Raw genomic sequence first — 15,091 nt, 5'->3', positions numbered from 1 at the left:
TCTACTAGGGAATCCATTCCCAGACGGGTTTATCCATTCCCGGGAATTCGGGAATCCCGCATGTCATTCCCCGGAATCCTGGGCTCCCGGGGATGACACAGTGCACGGACATCTCACATGTGAACGGTTTTAGAACGACCAACACTTATTTTTAGTAAAACTACTGCAATATGTTGACACAAATAAAAGACTAACCTTATCTACAAGCAGTTCATGCTGTCATATAAGTACATGTATCTTTAGTTGCAGGAATAAGAGCGTAGAAAGCACAACGTGTCGAGCATGCGGTCGTCCAGGCAAGAGCGCACCTTCGTGTAGAGTACGCCAGCCACTGAGAAAGCACACTCTGCCTCCACTGAAGTAGGCAGCACAGTCATCAGATACTGATACACTTGTTTTAAACAACGCTGCTCTGAAATACTGCCATTTCAGCTTTTACTGATGCATCCAGTTTCTTGTCATCATTCTGTGATGGCAAGTTTCTTGGCACAGATAATGCGGATGCAACAGACTGATGCATTGCAATTTCAAGTTGCTGTTCAAAGCTGTTGCCTGATTAAGTGCAAGCTGCAGCAATGGCGCCACCTTAATTATTTTCAACTATAACTCTGTTATTTCTTGATCGATTTTTACACTTTTACACGCTATATATAAGAGCTTGGCCGTTCCTGTTTTCCCAGGAATGACAGCAGTTTCAAAAATGTCCGGGAATCCTGGGATGGAATGGATTCCCTACTTCCTACACCTTTGCTCCTGGTACACTCAAAAAGATCTCCATAGTTGCTACCTTGCTTAAAAACTGTCACCATGCATTACTTGGATGGTTATCTTGCATTCTTTGCATAAATTAGTGAAGATACTACAAACTGGAATAATGGTTAGGGATAATCATTATACTTCTGTTTTCTAGAATTTTGTCATATTAGGACATATTGAGGAGTTAAATACAGTGGTACTAGAGACTTGTTTTTGTTTTATTTAGCACTTATGTGATATGACATTGAATCGATCTTCCTACAGAAACACAAAATGAAAAATAAAAAAGAGAGTGTAACTTTTAGCTTTGCATCATTTCTCTAGCATTGCACCAGGACTGCCTATAAGGTACTGGATGTGTATGCAGTTCTTTAGGTACACACTTGACTTTTATGAATTATTGTTTCATAATGTTAAAAAAAAAAAGTATTACATAAAAATACCACCCTGACCAAAGCACTGCCTGTGGCATTTTCCTTGTTGCCGGCCCTGCATGCAGCAGTACTTTTTAACATATTAAACAGGCCACATTAATCAAAAAAATGTATGCTTTAATCCTCACAGGTGTAATATATGAGCTAAACATTTATGCTGACAAGATGTCCTAAATGTGTTTATTTTTCTTTGTGTCCTTGTAAGAAAATTCTTTTCTAATATTATTCAACAAAAATTTTGGTTAAGTTAAGTATTATGAGTATCATAGTGGATTTAATCTAAAAACAATGCAAAAGTAGTAGTATTATCATGTTAATGGTATATTTTAAGATCTTTTCTGAAAAATAATTATCTGACTATTGGCAAATTAGAATATAATTTTATTTTCAAGAAACATTTAGTTATTAACTTTCCTAACAAAATTCCAATTGAATTTTAAAAGTGAAATGGAAGAATTCATTTTCCTGTTTATTTATGGAAGTAATAGGCTAAAATTGTTCTGCATTAATATGCTGATATCTTGATACATTCCTGTACAGTAAAGTTGAAGTCAATGATAATAGAAAACTGGAAAATGAATTCTGTCAGCTTGAATAATGCAATTTTCTTTATTGCAATATCTCATAATCTTTATATGCATTTATATATATATATTTTTTTTTTGGTTAGCAAAAAATAAAATCGAAATGGCAATTGTTCAGTGGACACTTTTTAAAATTTACATTATTACTAGGATACTGTACATCTTTATAGCTATTTTGACATCTTGATCTCAGGGAGTGGCTTCACATATGATGCTCTATATTGCATTTCTTTTAATGATCTTGGGAAAAATAAAATAAGGTGTAAATTAAATATACTTTTTTAATTTACTTGATAGCAGAGTACGTACCAGGACACTCTGGAGTTTCTCATGGCAAGTCGAGACTGCTGCAAAGTCTTCTGGAAAATCTGCGTTGAGTATCATGCCTTTTTCAGACTTTTTGAAGAGCCAAAACCTAAACCCAAGCCAGTTCTCTTTAGCCGGGGCTCTTCTTTCAGATTCAGGTATTGATGTGTGTTGCCATTTTGTATGTACATTTAACCGCTTCCATCAATGTCTTTACTGAGCTGCTATGTAATGTCATTTAATTATTCTTTACTGCTGAAATAATTTTATTTGGTAATCGTCTAAACAAAGTTTTCAATAAGTTGAATGGGATATGAGAGCGTTTGAAAAAACATAAATAGCACTCCTTGGTTGTCCACATAGACAAAATAAATTTGTGGCAGTAGTGAAGTTTTTAATAGTAAAAAGTGCAAATTGTGTACTATAGACGCAAAAAATAATAATGGTCAAAGAAACTGTTACTAAAATTGCCTGAAAATTATTGAATTACATGGTTGGGCAAAGTATTTGATATGTGTACTGAGAAAAATGTATTGACCCCAATAGTGTTTACAGAACACTTAGAATAATTATTACACAGATTTAATGAATAATCTGGTACTAGTTTTGCACCCAACATTTTTAAAAAAGTACTTTTAGGATTTATGGTATATATCTTCTGTTAGTTTACCATTATTCAATATGTTTAAAAATATTACATATTGTCATATTGGTTATCACTGGAGCTTCACAATTTTTGTCACTTGGGTTTGATTGCTGGCCTGATCACTAACCCTGGAAAGTTTCTCAGTTTTTTCATTTGTGATTTTCTCTGACATCTTAGAGATGGCCATATTTGAAATATATTATGAGTTTGTGTGTGTGTGTAGCTGTGGCTTATGACAAACAGATGTTACATCTAAGGTCGGTTCCTGCATCTGGAGAGAGCTGGTAATAACACAATAATAATCTGTATATACTGTATGTAATGCAAAGTTGTCTGATTCATTCACTCACTCATCAACAAAAACATTATTTCCCATTTAGTTAAAATACAAAATTTGGCAGGATGGTACATTGGAGTCAGTGTGTATCGATTAAGAGAGGCCATATATTTAGAATATCTAAGCTTTAAAACCACCCCTACAATAGAAAACCTAAATACCCCAAAATCTCAAAAACGCCTTCATGGATTTGATTGAAATTTGGTGGTGTTATAGAAAAAAGAAAATTTGCTGTTTTTTTATTTGTCAATATTTATTAACACTTATATGCTGTGAGATGCACTGAGTGCATGCTTTATGCAAATGAAGGACACTGCAGAAATAATTAATGGGCCACATGAATAGTACCAGTAATCAGTACGGTGGACACCCTCAAGACAGGGTGGTGTCCTGGACAGGAAAAAAGAGATGTGATCTTGTTGATAGGTTGGATAGATGACTCAAGACGGGGTGGTATCCTGGATAGAAAAAAGAGACGTGATCATGTTGTAAAATGAATGGAGAAATTTTGTCAAAGCTCAAGGAAGAAACAAAGCTCAATAGTTAGCAAGCTCTGTTTCTTGCTGTTGACTTCCAACATGTATATGGGGGGAACTGGCTCTGATCTTGGTTATAAATTATCCTTCAACAGGTTGTAGCCCCTGGTCATACCACTGATATCCAATACACTCTTCAATTTCATATACTGTACATCTGGAAGTGTGCACCAATCTCCAAAGAGTCTTCGATTTTACATAGTAAGCTATTATCTTCAAGAGAGATGCTCTCCTCCCCACTCTCTTCGTTTTCATATGTGACTGCAAACATACTACAATCTCCTAAATAAATTGGGGAAAGTTCAATCTTCCAGTGACTAGAGATGACTTGTATCCTTGAGCCGGCACTAACTACTGCTTTTCATATACATTGACATCTGCAGAAATTAAAGAGGAGCCACATATAGCTGACCAAAATCATGAAATGAAATACTGTACTTGAGTGGAAATTGTAAACATCTAATAATAATAATAATATATACTCAGTTTTCATATTATTCCTACTGATTTACACATTTTAATTCAAAATAATACACTTTCCTGTAAAACTGTGTTTTGAACTGACCATCAACAAAAGCCAGCTCACTAGGAAAAGCAGAAAAAAAGGAACTGGTCTAATACAGGAATGTTTTACTCATGGACAATTGCATATTGCACGTTCAAGAATAAGTAGGCCCAGTAACCTACTAAGTACTATTATTGCTTATTTGACAGATCCCTTTATCCAGGGCAACTTACAACATCTGAGATATGATTGGTTACATTTCTTTTGTTTTTTCAGTTGCTCCACAGACAAAGTGACTTGCTCATGGTCACACTGTGTCAGTAGCAGGATTTGAATCCACAACCTTTAGGATTAGAAGTCCAAAGTCATAACCACTACAACACACTGCTAATTATCTTAGCCCTTGATTTAAAAAAGGCCCTACAAATAATGCATACAGAAAGTACATATTTACATAGTACTTCTGATACACCTGATTAACCATCTGCACTATAAATGATGGCCATTGTTTTATGAAATTTGTAACCCAGCCAGTTAGCAAATATTTTAAACTCTGCAATAATGATAATGACATGTGTGTGTTTTTTTTAAGCTTAGCAAGCTGCGTGGGACTTTTTTTTTTTTTTTTTTTTACTCAACTTCCAATACTATGTGTGGAAAATAAATATTTGAATTACTTCCATACAACATTCTATTCCTCAATTACCTATACTCCATGTAGAAAATAATTAAGTTGAGTGAAGGTAGGTTGCTACTTTAGTGAATATGTGCATACAGTTAGAAAAATTGTAGGTAAACTGACGCACAGCCAAACACGCCAAATGTGTAGAGGCTGATGTGTCCAGTTGACTGTCTAGCAGCAGAGAGGTGAACTCTAAGTGCTATGGTGAGCTTGTCACTTAACATGAAAATTTACATTTTCACATTCTGACTTTTTGGTACGATAAACCAGGTAGATAATGGGAGTGGTGAAAAACCAGTGTAGCGTTTATAAAATATGTAGACTGTGTATGGTGTAATATATTTTAATAATGACATTTTAATGTTATACAACACTGTTTCAACTTATTTTAAAGAAATGTTGGGTTAAATATTGGTAAGGAAATATATATAAGCATATGAATATCACATCACTTTTATATTCAATTTTATTTTTTCATGTTTATTAAATGATTATAGTTTGTTTAAAATACAAGCCTTAGAGCTTTTTGATTCTTCATACATTCTCTTGCTTTGTATTTTGATTCAAAAGTTGTTTTTTTACAGTACATATTTACAGTATATTGCAATAATTATTTAATGCTATCATTCAAATTCAAAGGTTCCATAAATCATCCTTAGCTACTTTTCTAGCTATGAAGTGCTTGTGTATCCCTGCCCTCAGCCCTTCCTCTGCGTTTTCACAACAGGTTGACCAGTGACAGTTGACAGACTAAAATTTCTACCCAAAAATCTTTAAAAGAAAAAGTAACCCTGCTGTTCACTATATAAAGCTAATCTGCTGTACTACTTTTATTATTTACCCTCAATTTAAACTATTATCTTTTATTTATGTTTTACAAAGGAATTGACTGAGATAAAAGTGTTGCCTTAACGTCTGATAAATGTTTTGTTACATGTTCATATTTATTCAACTATTTAACAATCTATTACACAATTATATTTATCAATATCAAAGGATATAGAAAAAAAAATTCTAACATTTTTTGGCCATATCACCCATCCCTACATCTGGAGTGTGGAACCTTGTAATATCTTCTTCGATGAAGAACGACAACACTAAGAACAACGTGGAGATGTAAAGATCTAAACAATATATACGTTTTTAAGGAGTAGTTTTTTTTTTTTAAATGTTTTCAGTTTTCTACTTGATGCATTTGTCTGTTATTTGTTTGACTGGTAGTTTACCAGTTGCTGTTTGTGTTTGACTATTACATATTTGAAGTGTTTGTAATGTTAAAGTAGAGAAGCAAAACTACTGCATAACATCAAAATGTAATGTTAAAGTACTATATCATTTTGTTTTGGAAAAGTTCTTTACCTTATTGTTCTGTATAAATTTACATTATTCAACTTTTGAATGTACAGATGCTAAACTTACAGTAGTAGGATAGAATTACATGAAAGATTTTCCTTTAGATGTTTTATAGACCACTTTAGGTCTAGAGGAAATCTTTTGTGACACAAATTGCTTCTATGCAATTTCTTTATTTATTGTAATTTTTGGCCCTCTTGTGTTTCTCATACTAATCCTAATTTCAGCACTACATGTACATTTTACTATGCTGATGCATTTCATTTGCTTGTTACTGTTTTCTTAAAGTGAGATTTAACTGTCTGTGCAAAATAACATGTTTTCTGTTATTTTTACTTAATCATACTGAAGGGTTCTTTCATTCTCCTATTTTTCTGTACACTGACAGTGGTCGGACTCAAAAACAGGTGCTTGATTATGTAAAAGATTCAGAATTCAGAAAAATACCCTTCGAAAGGTAACTTTTATTTCTAGACTTGTTAATTGTTTGATTGTTATATTGTTTGCTGTACATAATGTTTATCTGTGATAATGTAACCTCTGGCCCCCTACGGCCTTAAATTGGAAAAAGGGAGTTTGAGAATAGTGTGATAAATTATGGAAAATCAGGTTGTATTTCAAGAAAAACGTGAAGATAGTGGGTCTGCAGACTCTGACTAGATTTCAAGTGCATTCAGTGTGAACAGCTCAAACAAGATTGATGTTATGTTATGCCACAAACAAGACATAATGGGCCTTTTTATTTTTAGCAGTCACCCAAAAGTATTCTGCTAATGATATGTATTTTTAAATGTATGCATAATCACATGCTCATGCTGCCATTGGCTATGACTGTCAAAATCATAATACAATTTATGCCAAATGTCAGCTTTCTTTGCCTGGTATGGCTATTATTTTACGTAGACTGATCTCTTCAATAAAGTCTTAAAATGCTGATGAGCCAATGGAGTAAGGGAAACAGTCAAGCCAATTTCAGGAAATGTAGTGCTATGTTTTCTCAATTAGCCCTTCAACTCTGTTTTTTGCTGACTAGAATGTTAGTAATATGTGCAGCAGAATTTATTCTGGCAGATTTTTATTTAAGTATAAATTGTCCAGTATTTCATGCCAACCTTATTCATGGTAACGCATTGTCTTTCAGGAAACACAGTAAGATTCGATCCAACACAAGCCTTTCACCACAGTCTATAGAGCACAAATCAGAAGTGCCAAAGCAAGTCAGTATCACTGCCCATATTGTTTCTTTTAATCTTCTTTAATTTTGTCTTTTTCTACTGTTGTCATCTTTGTGAAATGTAATGCATATACTGTAGTTTTTTTTAGTATTACAGGGTGTATACAGCAGTATTTTAGAGACATTGAAAAAGACACATTAGTCAGAAATGCAAAATATACAACCTATTTAAACTGTACTTAGCGTTTCTTTTAATTATATCCAATTTTATAGGACTCATAAAACTTTTTACAAATATTTTTTAATTTTTTAAATTGTCCTAGTATTCAGCAAACTGAATATTTATTTTAATGACTTTGGAAATTCATAACTATAGAGGTATCATAGTGTTTAAACAAACAATTAAAACATTGCTATTACTAAGACATTGGACTCTGAACACCATGAGTGCTGGTTCATTTCCCACCTGTGACTCACTGTGTGACCATGAGCAAACTGCTTAACTTCTCTGTGCTGTAACTGGTTTAAAAAAAAAAATAAATAAAGGAGAACTGTACATACTATATGTAAACAATTGAACAATTGTATCAGTTCAGGTCAGGTTGGAGAACATGCACTGGTACAGAGCATTGCTGCACCCACCACATGACAAAACAGCTCAGGATCCTAGTTGGCAACCCCCAGGCAGACATGTAGTCTAGTCCCACCCTCCAGAAATAACCACCTGTCTGCGGCAGCCAGGTGTTATGTGGCCATCCCCTTGGCCTGTCCAGCTACTCAGGTTCTCAACAGTGAAGAACCAGCAAGCTGGATTACCCTCAGGGAATTGCGCCACATGGCCATAGTGCTGTAACTGACATTCCCTCACAATGCAGGTAATGTGCTTCATTCAGGACTCCATGAGCAGCTGCTCATTCGACACAAAGTCAAACCAGTGGCACCCAAGGATTTTCCGAAGAGACATAGCACCAAAGGAATCCAGTCTTCGTCTCAGGTCACTGGATAGCATTTATGTCTTTCAACCATATAGTAAAACAGGAAGCACAAGTATTCTAAAAACCTGGACCTTCGTCCTTTTGCAAAGATATCAGGAGCATCACACACCCCTTTCCAGTGACCTCATGAAACTCCATGCTCTTCCAATGTGTCTACTGACTTCATAAGAAGAGTCATATTTGCTTTATAATCTAATGATTGTAATGATTATGATGAGGTTTCACTTGAGAGAGGCACAAAAAATAAGAAAGCGGTTTGCTGCAGTTTTATAGAAAAGGTGGTCCTAAAAGATGCAAAAAAAGACATTAATCTTATAAAACCAAAAGGACGCAAGATGTACATCTCTATGTAACAAGGACAACTAGCCCTTGTTACATTGAGATTTCTTTACAGTGATTCTCATGAAGAAAATCACATAATTATAGGCACAAACAAAAAGGCATCATAGACATACTTGAATTTTAATCAGCTGTCTGTGCTACTTTTCAATTCTGTGACTTTTTCTCAGCCTCCTACACTATAGGTCACAAACCAGAATTACTAGGGGCCCGGTTAAATTGAGTTATTTGTTAATGAGGTGTTTGTTTACAAGTACACTGTTGCTGTTATTCTTCCTTTAATAAGGCATTAACATGTTTTATAGTTTAGTCAAAATTTACATAACCACATTTGTATATCTTTTTCTTCTGTTTTATTTGGTAATTTTAACAGAGCATTTCTTCCCCCATTTTATCCCACTGGCAGTTTTTCAACAGCTTTAACGTCTTTCAGTTCAGATTTTTTTTTTCAGTTCTTCAAATAATTACATCAAAATTAGCACAGTGGTACAGTTGTTAGATCTGTTGCCACACAGACCGAGTAACATGGATTCTCTACCTAGCCAATCAGAAGCATTCTATATACTGTGTATATTTTTCTTGTTTTTCCTCTATATGTGTGTTTTGCTTTTTTTTAAGAGTTGGTCGAGTTTCTTCCCTCAATTCAAATATATGCTTGTTAGACTAATTAGTGAACCTTAAACTGTTGAACTAGCATCCTGTGTTGCTTCTTATGTCTCATATTGCTTGCAAAGGTCCCCATCCTCTTCAATGTGTAATGGAAAAAAATGATCAAAATGTTAATGAATAGAAAGTTTTTAATTCCTGATTATTCTTCCACTTCAATGGATATTGCTGTTGTAATTATAGTATCATTACCTTCATGGGTTATACTTGTGTGATGGTACTCGAAATAGACTCGCTGTATTCCACTTGGGACAACAGAAGGCATGCAAAGGTGCACCTTATTCATGCCTTCACTGTTGTAAATGTGTTGTAACTTTTTGCCTCCGTTTCCATTCACTCTACAAGATTTTCTGAATGTACAGTTTGACAATAATCTTTCGTTTCCACTGTCTCTAATACACAGGGCTGAGCATCTGTCCAGATAATAGCCCAATCAGTCAAACAACTAGGTATCTCATTACCACATTCAGAGGTTCATGCTGCTACAGACTTTCATTGTTAAGTGCTTATGCCATTTACACATTATAATTAAATAATTATGTGATAAAATAGCAGCTTAGGTGAGATCAGTAAAAAGCTGAATAATGTTTGCAGTGATTTGAAACAAAATCAAAATTGATAGTTTTTTTTTATTCCCCATTTGTGCTTAAACTGCTTTATTGAATATTATTTGTTTGTACTTTTGAACTGTTTATTCTTTGTGTACAATATTTTCTGATATTGTGTAATTTGTATTTATGCATCACTTTGGAATATGACTGTGGTTTTCCTTTGCCAGAAGTATTAAACAGTGAATATGTTTTTAAACTACATATATGTCAGATATATTGTGTGGTTCAATTAAACAGCTGCACTTTGTTTAATCAGGTTATTTCTTTGATGTACATTCTGCATTATTAATGTTGCACAGTTGTTTCAATTACTTTATTTGAGAAATTAAATGGTAATCAACAACATAGTTTTTTACCGTATTGTCATGCATATACAATCTTACTTGTTTCCTTATCACTGCTTCTCTTGTTTCTTAATTTATTCTGTATTGCTTAGAGTGCAAGCTACACATATGGAGATAAGACTGACTCACCAGCAGAGTCACCACGTCACATAAAAGAAACTATAGTCTGTATGGAGAATGTGGTGGGACAGCAGCAGCAAAGTCCATCATCCCTGAAGAGCTGCCAGGAGGATAGGAGATTGGAGTCCACAGAACATGAGGTGGATGGAGACGTCCAGGGGAAGACCCATCTAATGAAGCAGCAAGTGGAGCTCCCAAGCACAGGTCCAGCATTCCGGGCTGCCAGGGGCAGTAGCTCCTCAATCCCTTATATAGACTGCAGTGATATAGATAGTGAATATGACCTGATCAAGGGCCGAATCACCAGATCTCAGTCTCAAATAAATGACAATTATGAGGATGAACCACTGACCAGTAGGGATGAAAATCGGAATAAACTCAGGTTTAGGGAGTCTGTTTCCTATTCTGAAGAGTTTATTGATGATGACCCTGCTAATTTGTCATTCTGTGGTGGTGGAACACCTCGAATGCCTAGACAGAGCACTCTTGTGGATGAGATTTTTAGTGGCTCCGAAAAAAGGAGTCCTGCATCCAACCCTCATACTCCTGGTACTCACAGGAGGGTCAATCCTGTTTCAAGTACTTTTAATAGTTATTTAGAGCACAATGGTCACAGTTGTAGATCTCGTCAAAGGGAGGAGAATCAAAGTTATAGCTCAAGGTGTGACATAAAGGAGCACATTGAAGGTCATGATTGCCAAAATTACATTAGTTGCTCTCCAGTTTTAAGCAAGCTGCACATGCAGAAGGTAAAAACTGTACAAAATCGATCAGACACTGATCCATTCATTCTTAGTCAACTCACTTCCACTCCTGCCAATGATCAAAGAAAGGGGAGTCTTTCAAAGGCAGAGCAATTTATTGCCTTAGAGAGGAAGGTGATGACCAATGGTCTTTGTTGTTCAGGTCAATCCAAGGCAAGCCCTGCTATGCAAAGACTGCTTATGAGTGCAGCCGTTGACCATATGGGAGCTGTCCAAATGATTGATGGCTCCACAAGTAGTGGAACAGAGTCCAGTGATTCTGAATCAGAGATAGTTAATCCTTTTAGTCACCCTCTGATGTTTGGGAATCCTGTTGCTGTTAGCTCTTCTCCTACACCTAGGAACAAGTACTCATTTGGAAGTTTACAGCTGGATGAGGAGGTAGAGGAGGACACGTCAATGAATTTGAGTGATGAAGATGGAGCACGAGTGTTCAGCTGTTAGGTAGTTACAGCAAGAGAAATATCAGTCATGTGTGGAATTTTTATCTCCGGGCATGTGGCTATTTAATATAGCCTGGTGTACAACATGTTAATTTGGCCCGGAAGATTGGCTTTTCTGTGGTGAACACATAAGCATTAAGTATCACCTATAACCTGTCAGTAATATTTATGTCCGCAAATATCAAATAATTTCCTTGTCTGTTACCAAGGAAAGGTTTGTTTTTATCAGACTTTATCAGTGACTAACACTATGCAAGAAAGCAAATAAACATTAAGACAATAGAAATCTGCACCCTTGCTCATATCAGTTACCATTTAATGAGGACCTCAAGTGATTGCTTTAGAGGCATTTTTATTTAATATACTGCAGAGAATAAAATCTTAATGATAATCTTGCTATCCATGTTGATTTTAAAGTATCCATTAGCAGCATGTCCCTCAGTGCTACAGTTACTTCCTCTAACAAACAAGTTTTCTGATTGTTTGCTGATCTTGATTTGCTTACCCAGAGTTTTGAGCTGTGAAATGACTAGCAAAAGATTTGTTTTTCTTTTTTTTTCTATATAAGCTCTAAATTATTGTTGTCTTTCACTTTCCCATGTAAATAGGTCCCAGCAATTATTTAACAGGAATCATTTTGCTTATTTTTAATTTCAGTAACTAGTTGTGGTTGTTAAGTCAGTAAAAATGCTTCAGTCAAAGACATGGCATAGAAACATCAGTTTTCTTGATCCATATTGTTAATGAGAGTACTTAGGAGATGTAGACTTGTGCTAAAGACTCATTTATGGGGAGGTTTGAAAATTACCCATTCAAACAAAGTTCATGTTTAGTCTTCAACAATTTTACTCTGTTACATTAAACTTAATACTCTTGATTCCAGTTGAGGATCTTAGTTTAGGCAGAAATATTGGATGCATACCTGTAGAGTATAAGTTCACTATGCTTTAAAATTTACAAAGATTGCTGTACATATGCTAAGAAAAAGTCTTACTTCTATATGTACACCTTAAACCAAAACCTAATACTATATATATTTTAGATCAAAGTCCTGGTTTAGGTGAAAAAAAACTAAACTTGCAGTACTTAAATTGTCATTTAAATTGGTGGTATCTATTGTGTTTAATCCGTTTCTCATAATACGTGTACCTTTATGGTAATGATTTCTTTATAAAGTGCAACTCAATATTCAAAAATGTAGTTTTCTTTCCTGAAATAACAGATCGCAGAATGTTTATGACATAGCCAGATTTTGGTTTGCTAGAGAGACCATTACATGTCTGTCAGAAGGTAGCCACACTGTTGAAACTTTTGTTTTATGAAGAGTTCTTCTTGTAGAAGAATGTGATAATTTTATAGTTAATTGTGTTGTTTTATTTCTTTAGATATGCACTTTAAAGTAGCTTGGTTTCTTTATCTACAATTGTGTAATCAAAACATACTTTTTTCTGTTTAGGAAATACAGTATATAAGGAAAATATTCAGTGAGGTTTGTTCTCACTAACAGTTTGTTTTAAAAGGGTGCTTGGGCTCATGTGCCCAGTGCTGATATGCAGACACCCAATGCTGAAACTCTAGCCCCTTGTGTGTATCTTAGTAATTCCCATATAATTTTTTCAGTGCCTTTTTGGTTGTTACATTTTTGTAAATGCGAATGTATATTCACAAAAAGTTCAACAATAGTTTGGTGCACTTTAATACTGATTTCAGTATTTTATTGTATACTACAATTTGTGACATTTTATTGGGAGAGTGAAAAGTTAAATGCAAATATTAAACTGTGGATAAGTTGGTGAGCATATACATACATTGATTGACCAACTTACTTGTACATTAATCCTTCTTCAGAATAATAATGCAAAGATAAATTGATTTTTGGCATCACCTGCCTTATGCAATTTTGTAAATACATCACATATATCTCCTTATATACACTGCAATGGTGTGTCTGTTTTCCAAGTGTAACTGATAAGCATGAAACCATGACCAGGCACATTTTAATCAAGTTGAAGTTAATATAATTCCAACTTTTTCAAAGATCATGTTAGAATTTCCAATATTTCCAAATGAATTTACAATTGATTTTCCAATATAACTGATGTCTCCTCCATTCTTGTGTTTTGCATATATCAGCTTTGTGTGTACATTTGAAACTACTTATCTTTTATAAAAACTAGGGTGCTCCCTCTCGCCAAAACCCCACCTGCGCTTCGCACCAGCATCTCTGTTGATCGTGTATGTGGATTTCACTTTCAACAAACAACAAAACTTTTAATTCTCATGGATAGGACTCTTCATTGGGAAGAAATGCTACTTTTCCCTGATGGCAACACAAATTAGATGATCTACAAGTCTCCGACTTAAAGTTTAAATCTGAACAATATATTTGATCTCTTTTCGCTGTTCCATTATTTTACCAAGTAATATTTAACTTTTGTTTGCGCTAATGCGATCTTTACTATAATTTTTTTAAGACTTTCGAATTTTCGTACTTCCATTATCTCTAACCTGCTCTGCATGTGTACTGCGCCAACATTTTTGAATTCTTTACGACGTTCTACTTTGTCATCTACATTTTTTCTTTTTCTAGCCCCAGGCGTGGTTAAATCTCTTGGCACAAAGACTCGTCTTGCCGAGAAAATCACATCTCGTCTCCTTCCAAGATTTTTTTTATAATAGAGAGATGGTACATTTGAATACATAGGAAATATAGCTAGGTCTACAAGTATTTTGACAGTGATACAATTTTCATAATTTTGACTCTGTGCCACCACATGGATTTGAAATGAAACAATCAAGATGTGATTGAAGTGTAGACTTATGGTCTTAATTAAGGTGTTTAACAAAAATATTGAGCCATTTGGAATAGACAGACATTTTTATTCATAGGCACCCGATTTTCAGGGGCTCAAAAGTATTAGGACAAACTAACATAACCATGAATATAATGATCATTTTCAATACTTTGTTGAAAACCATTTATAGTTAAAGATTGCCTGAAGTCTGGAATCCATGACCTTCTCTAAGAACTAATGCTTTGTCAGGCCTTTACTGCATCTGTCTTCAGGTGCTGCTTCTTCATCGGACCTTCTCACACCTAGCTATGGAACAGCTTGTCAGTCAATTGTTCAGATACTTTTGAGCCCATGAGAATGGGGAGACCATGTATAAAAAATAGCTGTCATTTACAATATTTTGGTTAAACCCTTTGAATTAAAGGGTTACACTTCAATCATGTAATTATTTCAAATCCATTGTGGTAACTTATAGAGCCAAAATTATGAAAATTGTGTCACTGTCCAAATACTTATGGACATAACTGTATTATCAATTTTTGTCGGTGCAAATTTGTTTTTACTAAGTGTTAATCATTAATGGTAATGGTATTTTCAGCCAACAGAGACTGCATGTTTTACTTGGATAACCATTTTTATAAGGTTCTGTTTATTTCCAGAGCCTACAGCCATGACTTGATAACTTGGTTTAACGTAAAAGT

General features: G+C 34.6%; 1 protein-coding gene across 4 annotated transcripts in view; it reads left to right on the top strand.

The window, feature by feature from the left end:
* The window catches only part of farp1 (FERM, RhoGEF (ARHGEF) and pleckstrin domain protein 1 (chondrocyte-derived)), a 324,030-nt gene that overhangs the window by 225,865 nt on the left and 83,074 nt on the right, over positions 1-15,091 (top strand). For 3 of the 4 annotated variants that reach the window (XM_028799536.2, XM_028799537.2, XM_051926776.1), the window contains exons 10-13: positions 2,072-2,238; positions 6,528-6,596; positions 7,281-7,356; positions 10,361-10,592. In XM_028799536.2, coding sequence (XP_028655369.1) covers positions 2,072-2,238; positions 6,528-6,596; positions 7,281-7,356; positions 10,361-10,592 — 544 coding nt within the window. The remainder of the gene's footprint in view (positions 1-2,071; positions 2,239-6,527; positions 6,597-7,280; positions 7,357-10,360; positions 10,593-15,091) is intronic. The other variant, XM_028799538.2, reaches the window with a different exon arrangement.

Source organism: Erpetoichthys calabaricus, chromosome 4, assembly GCF_900747795.2.
Source record: "Erpetoichthys calabaricus chromosome 4, fErpCal1.3, whole genome shotgun sequence".
Lineage (NCBI taxonomy): Eukaryota > Metazoa > Chordata > Cladistia > Polypteriformes > Polypteridae > Erpetoichthys > Erpetoichthys calabaricus.
This window is presented reverse-complemented; position numbering and strand designations above follow the sequence as displayed.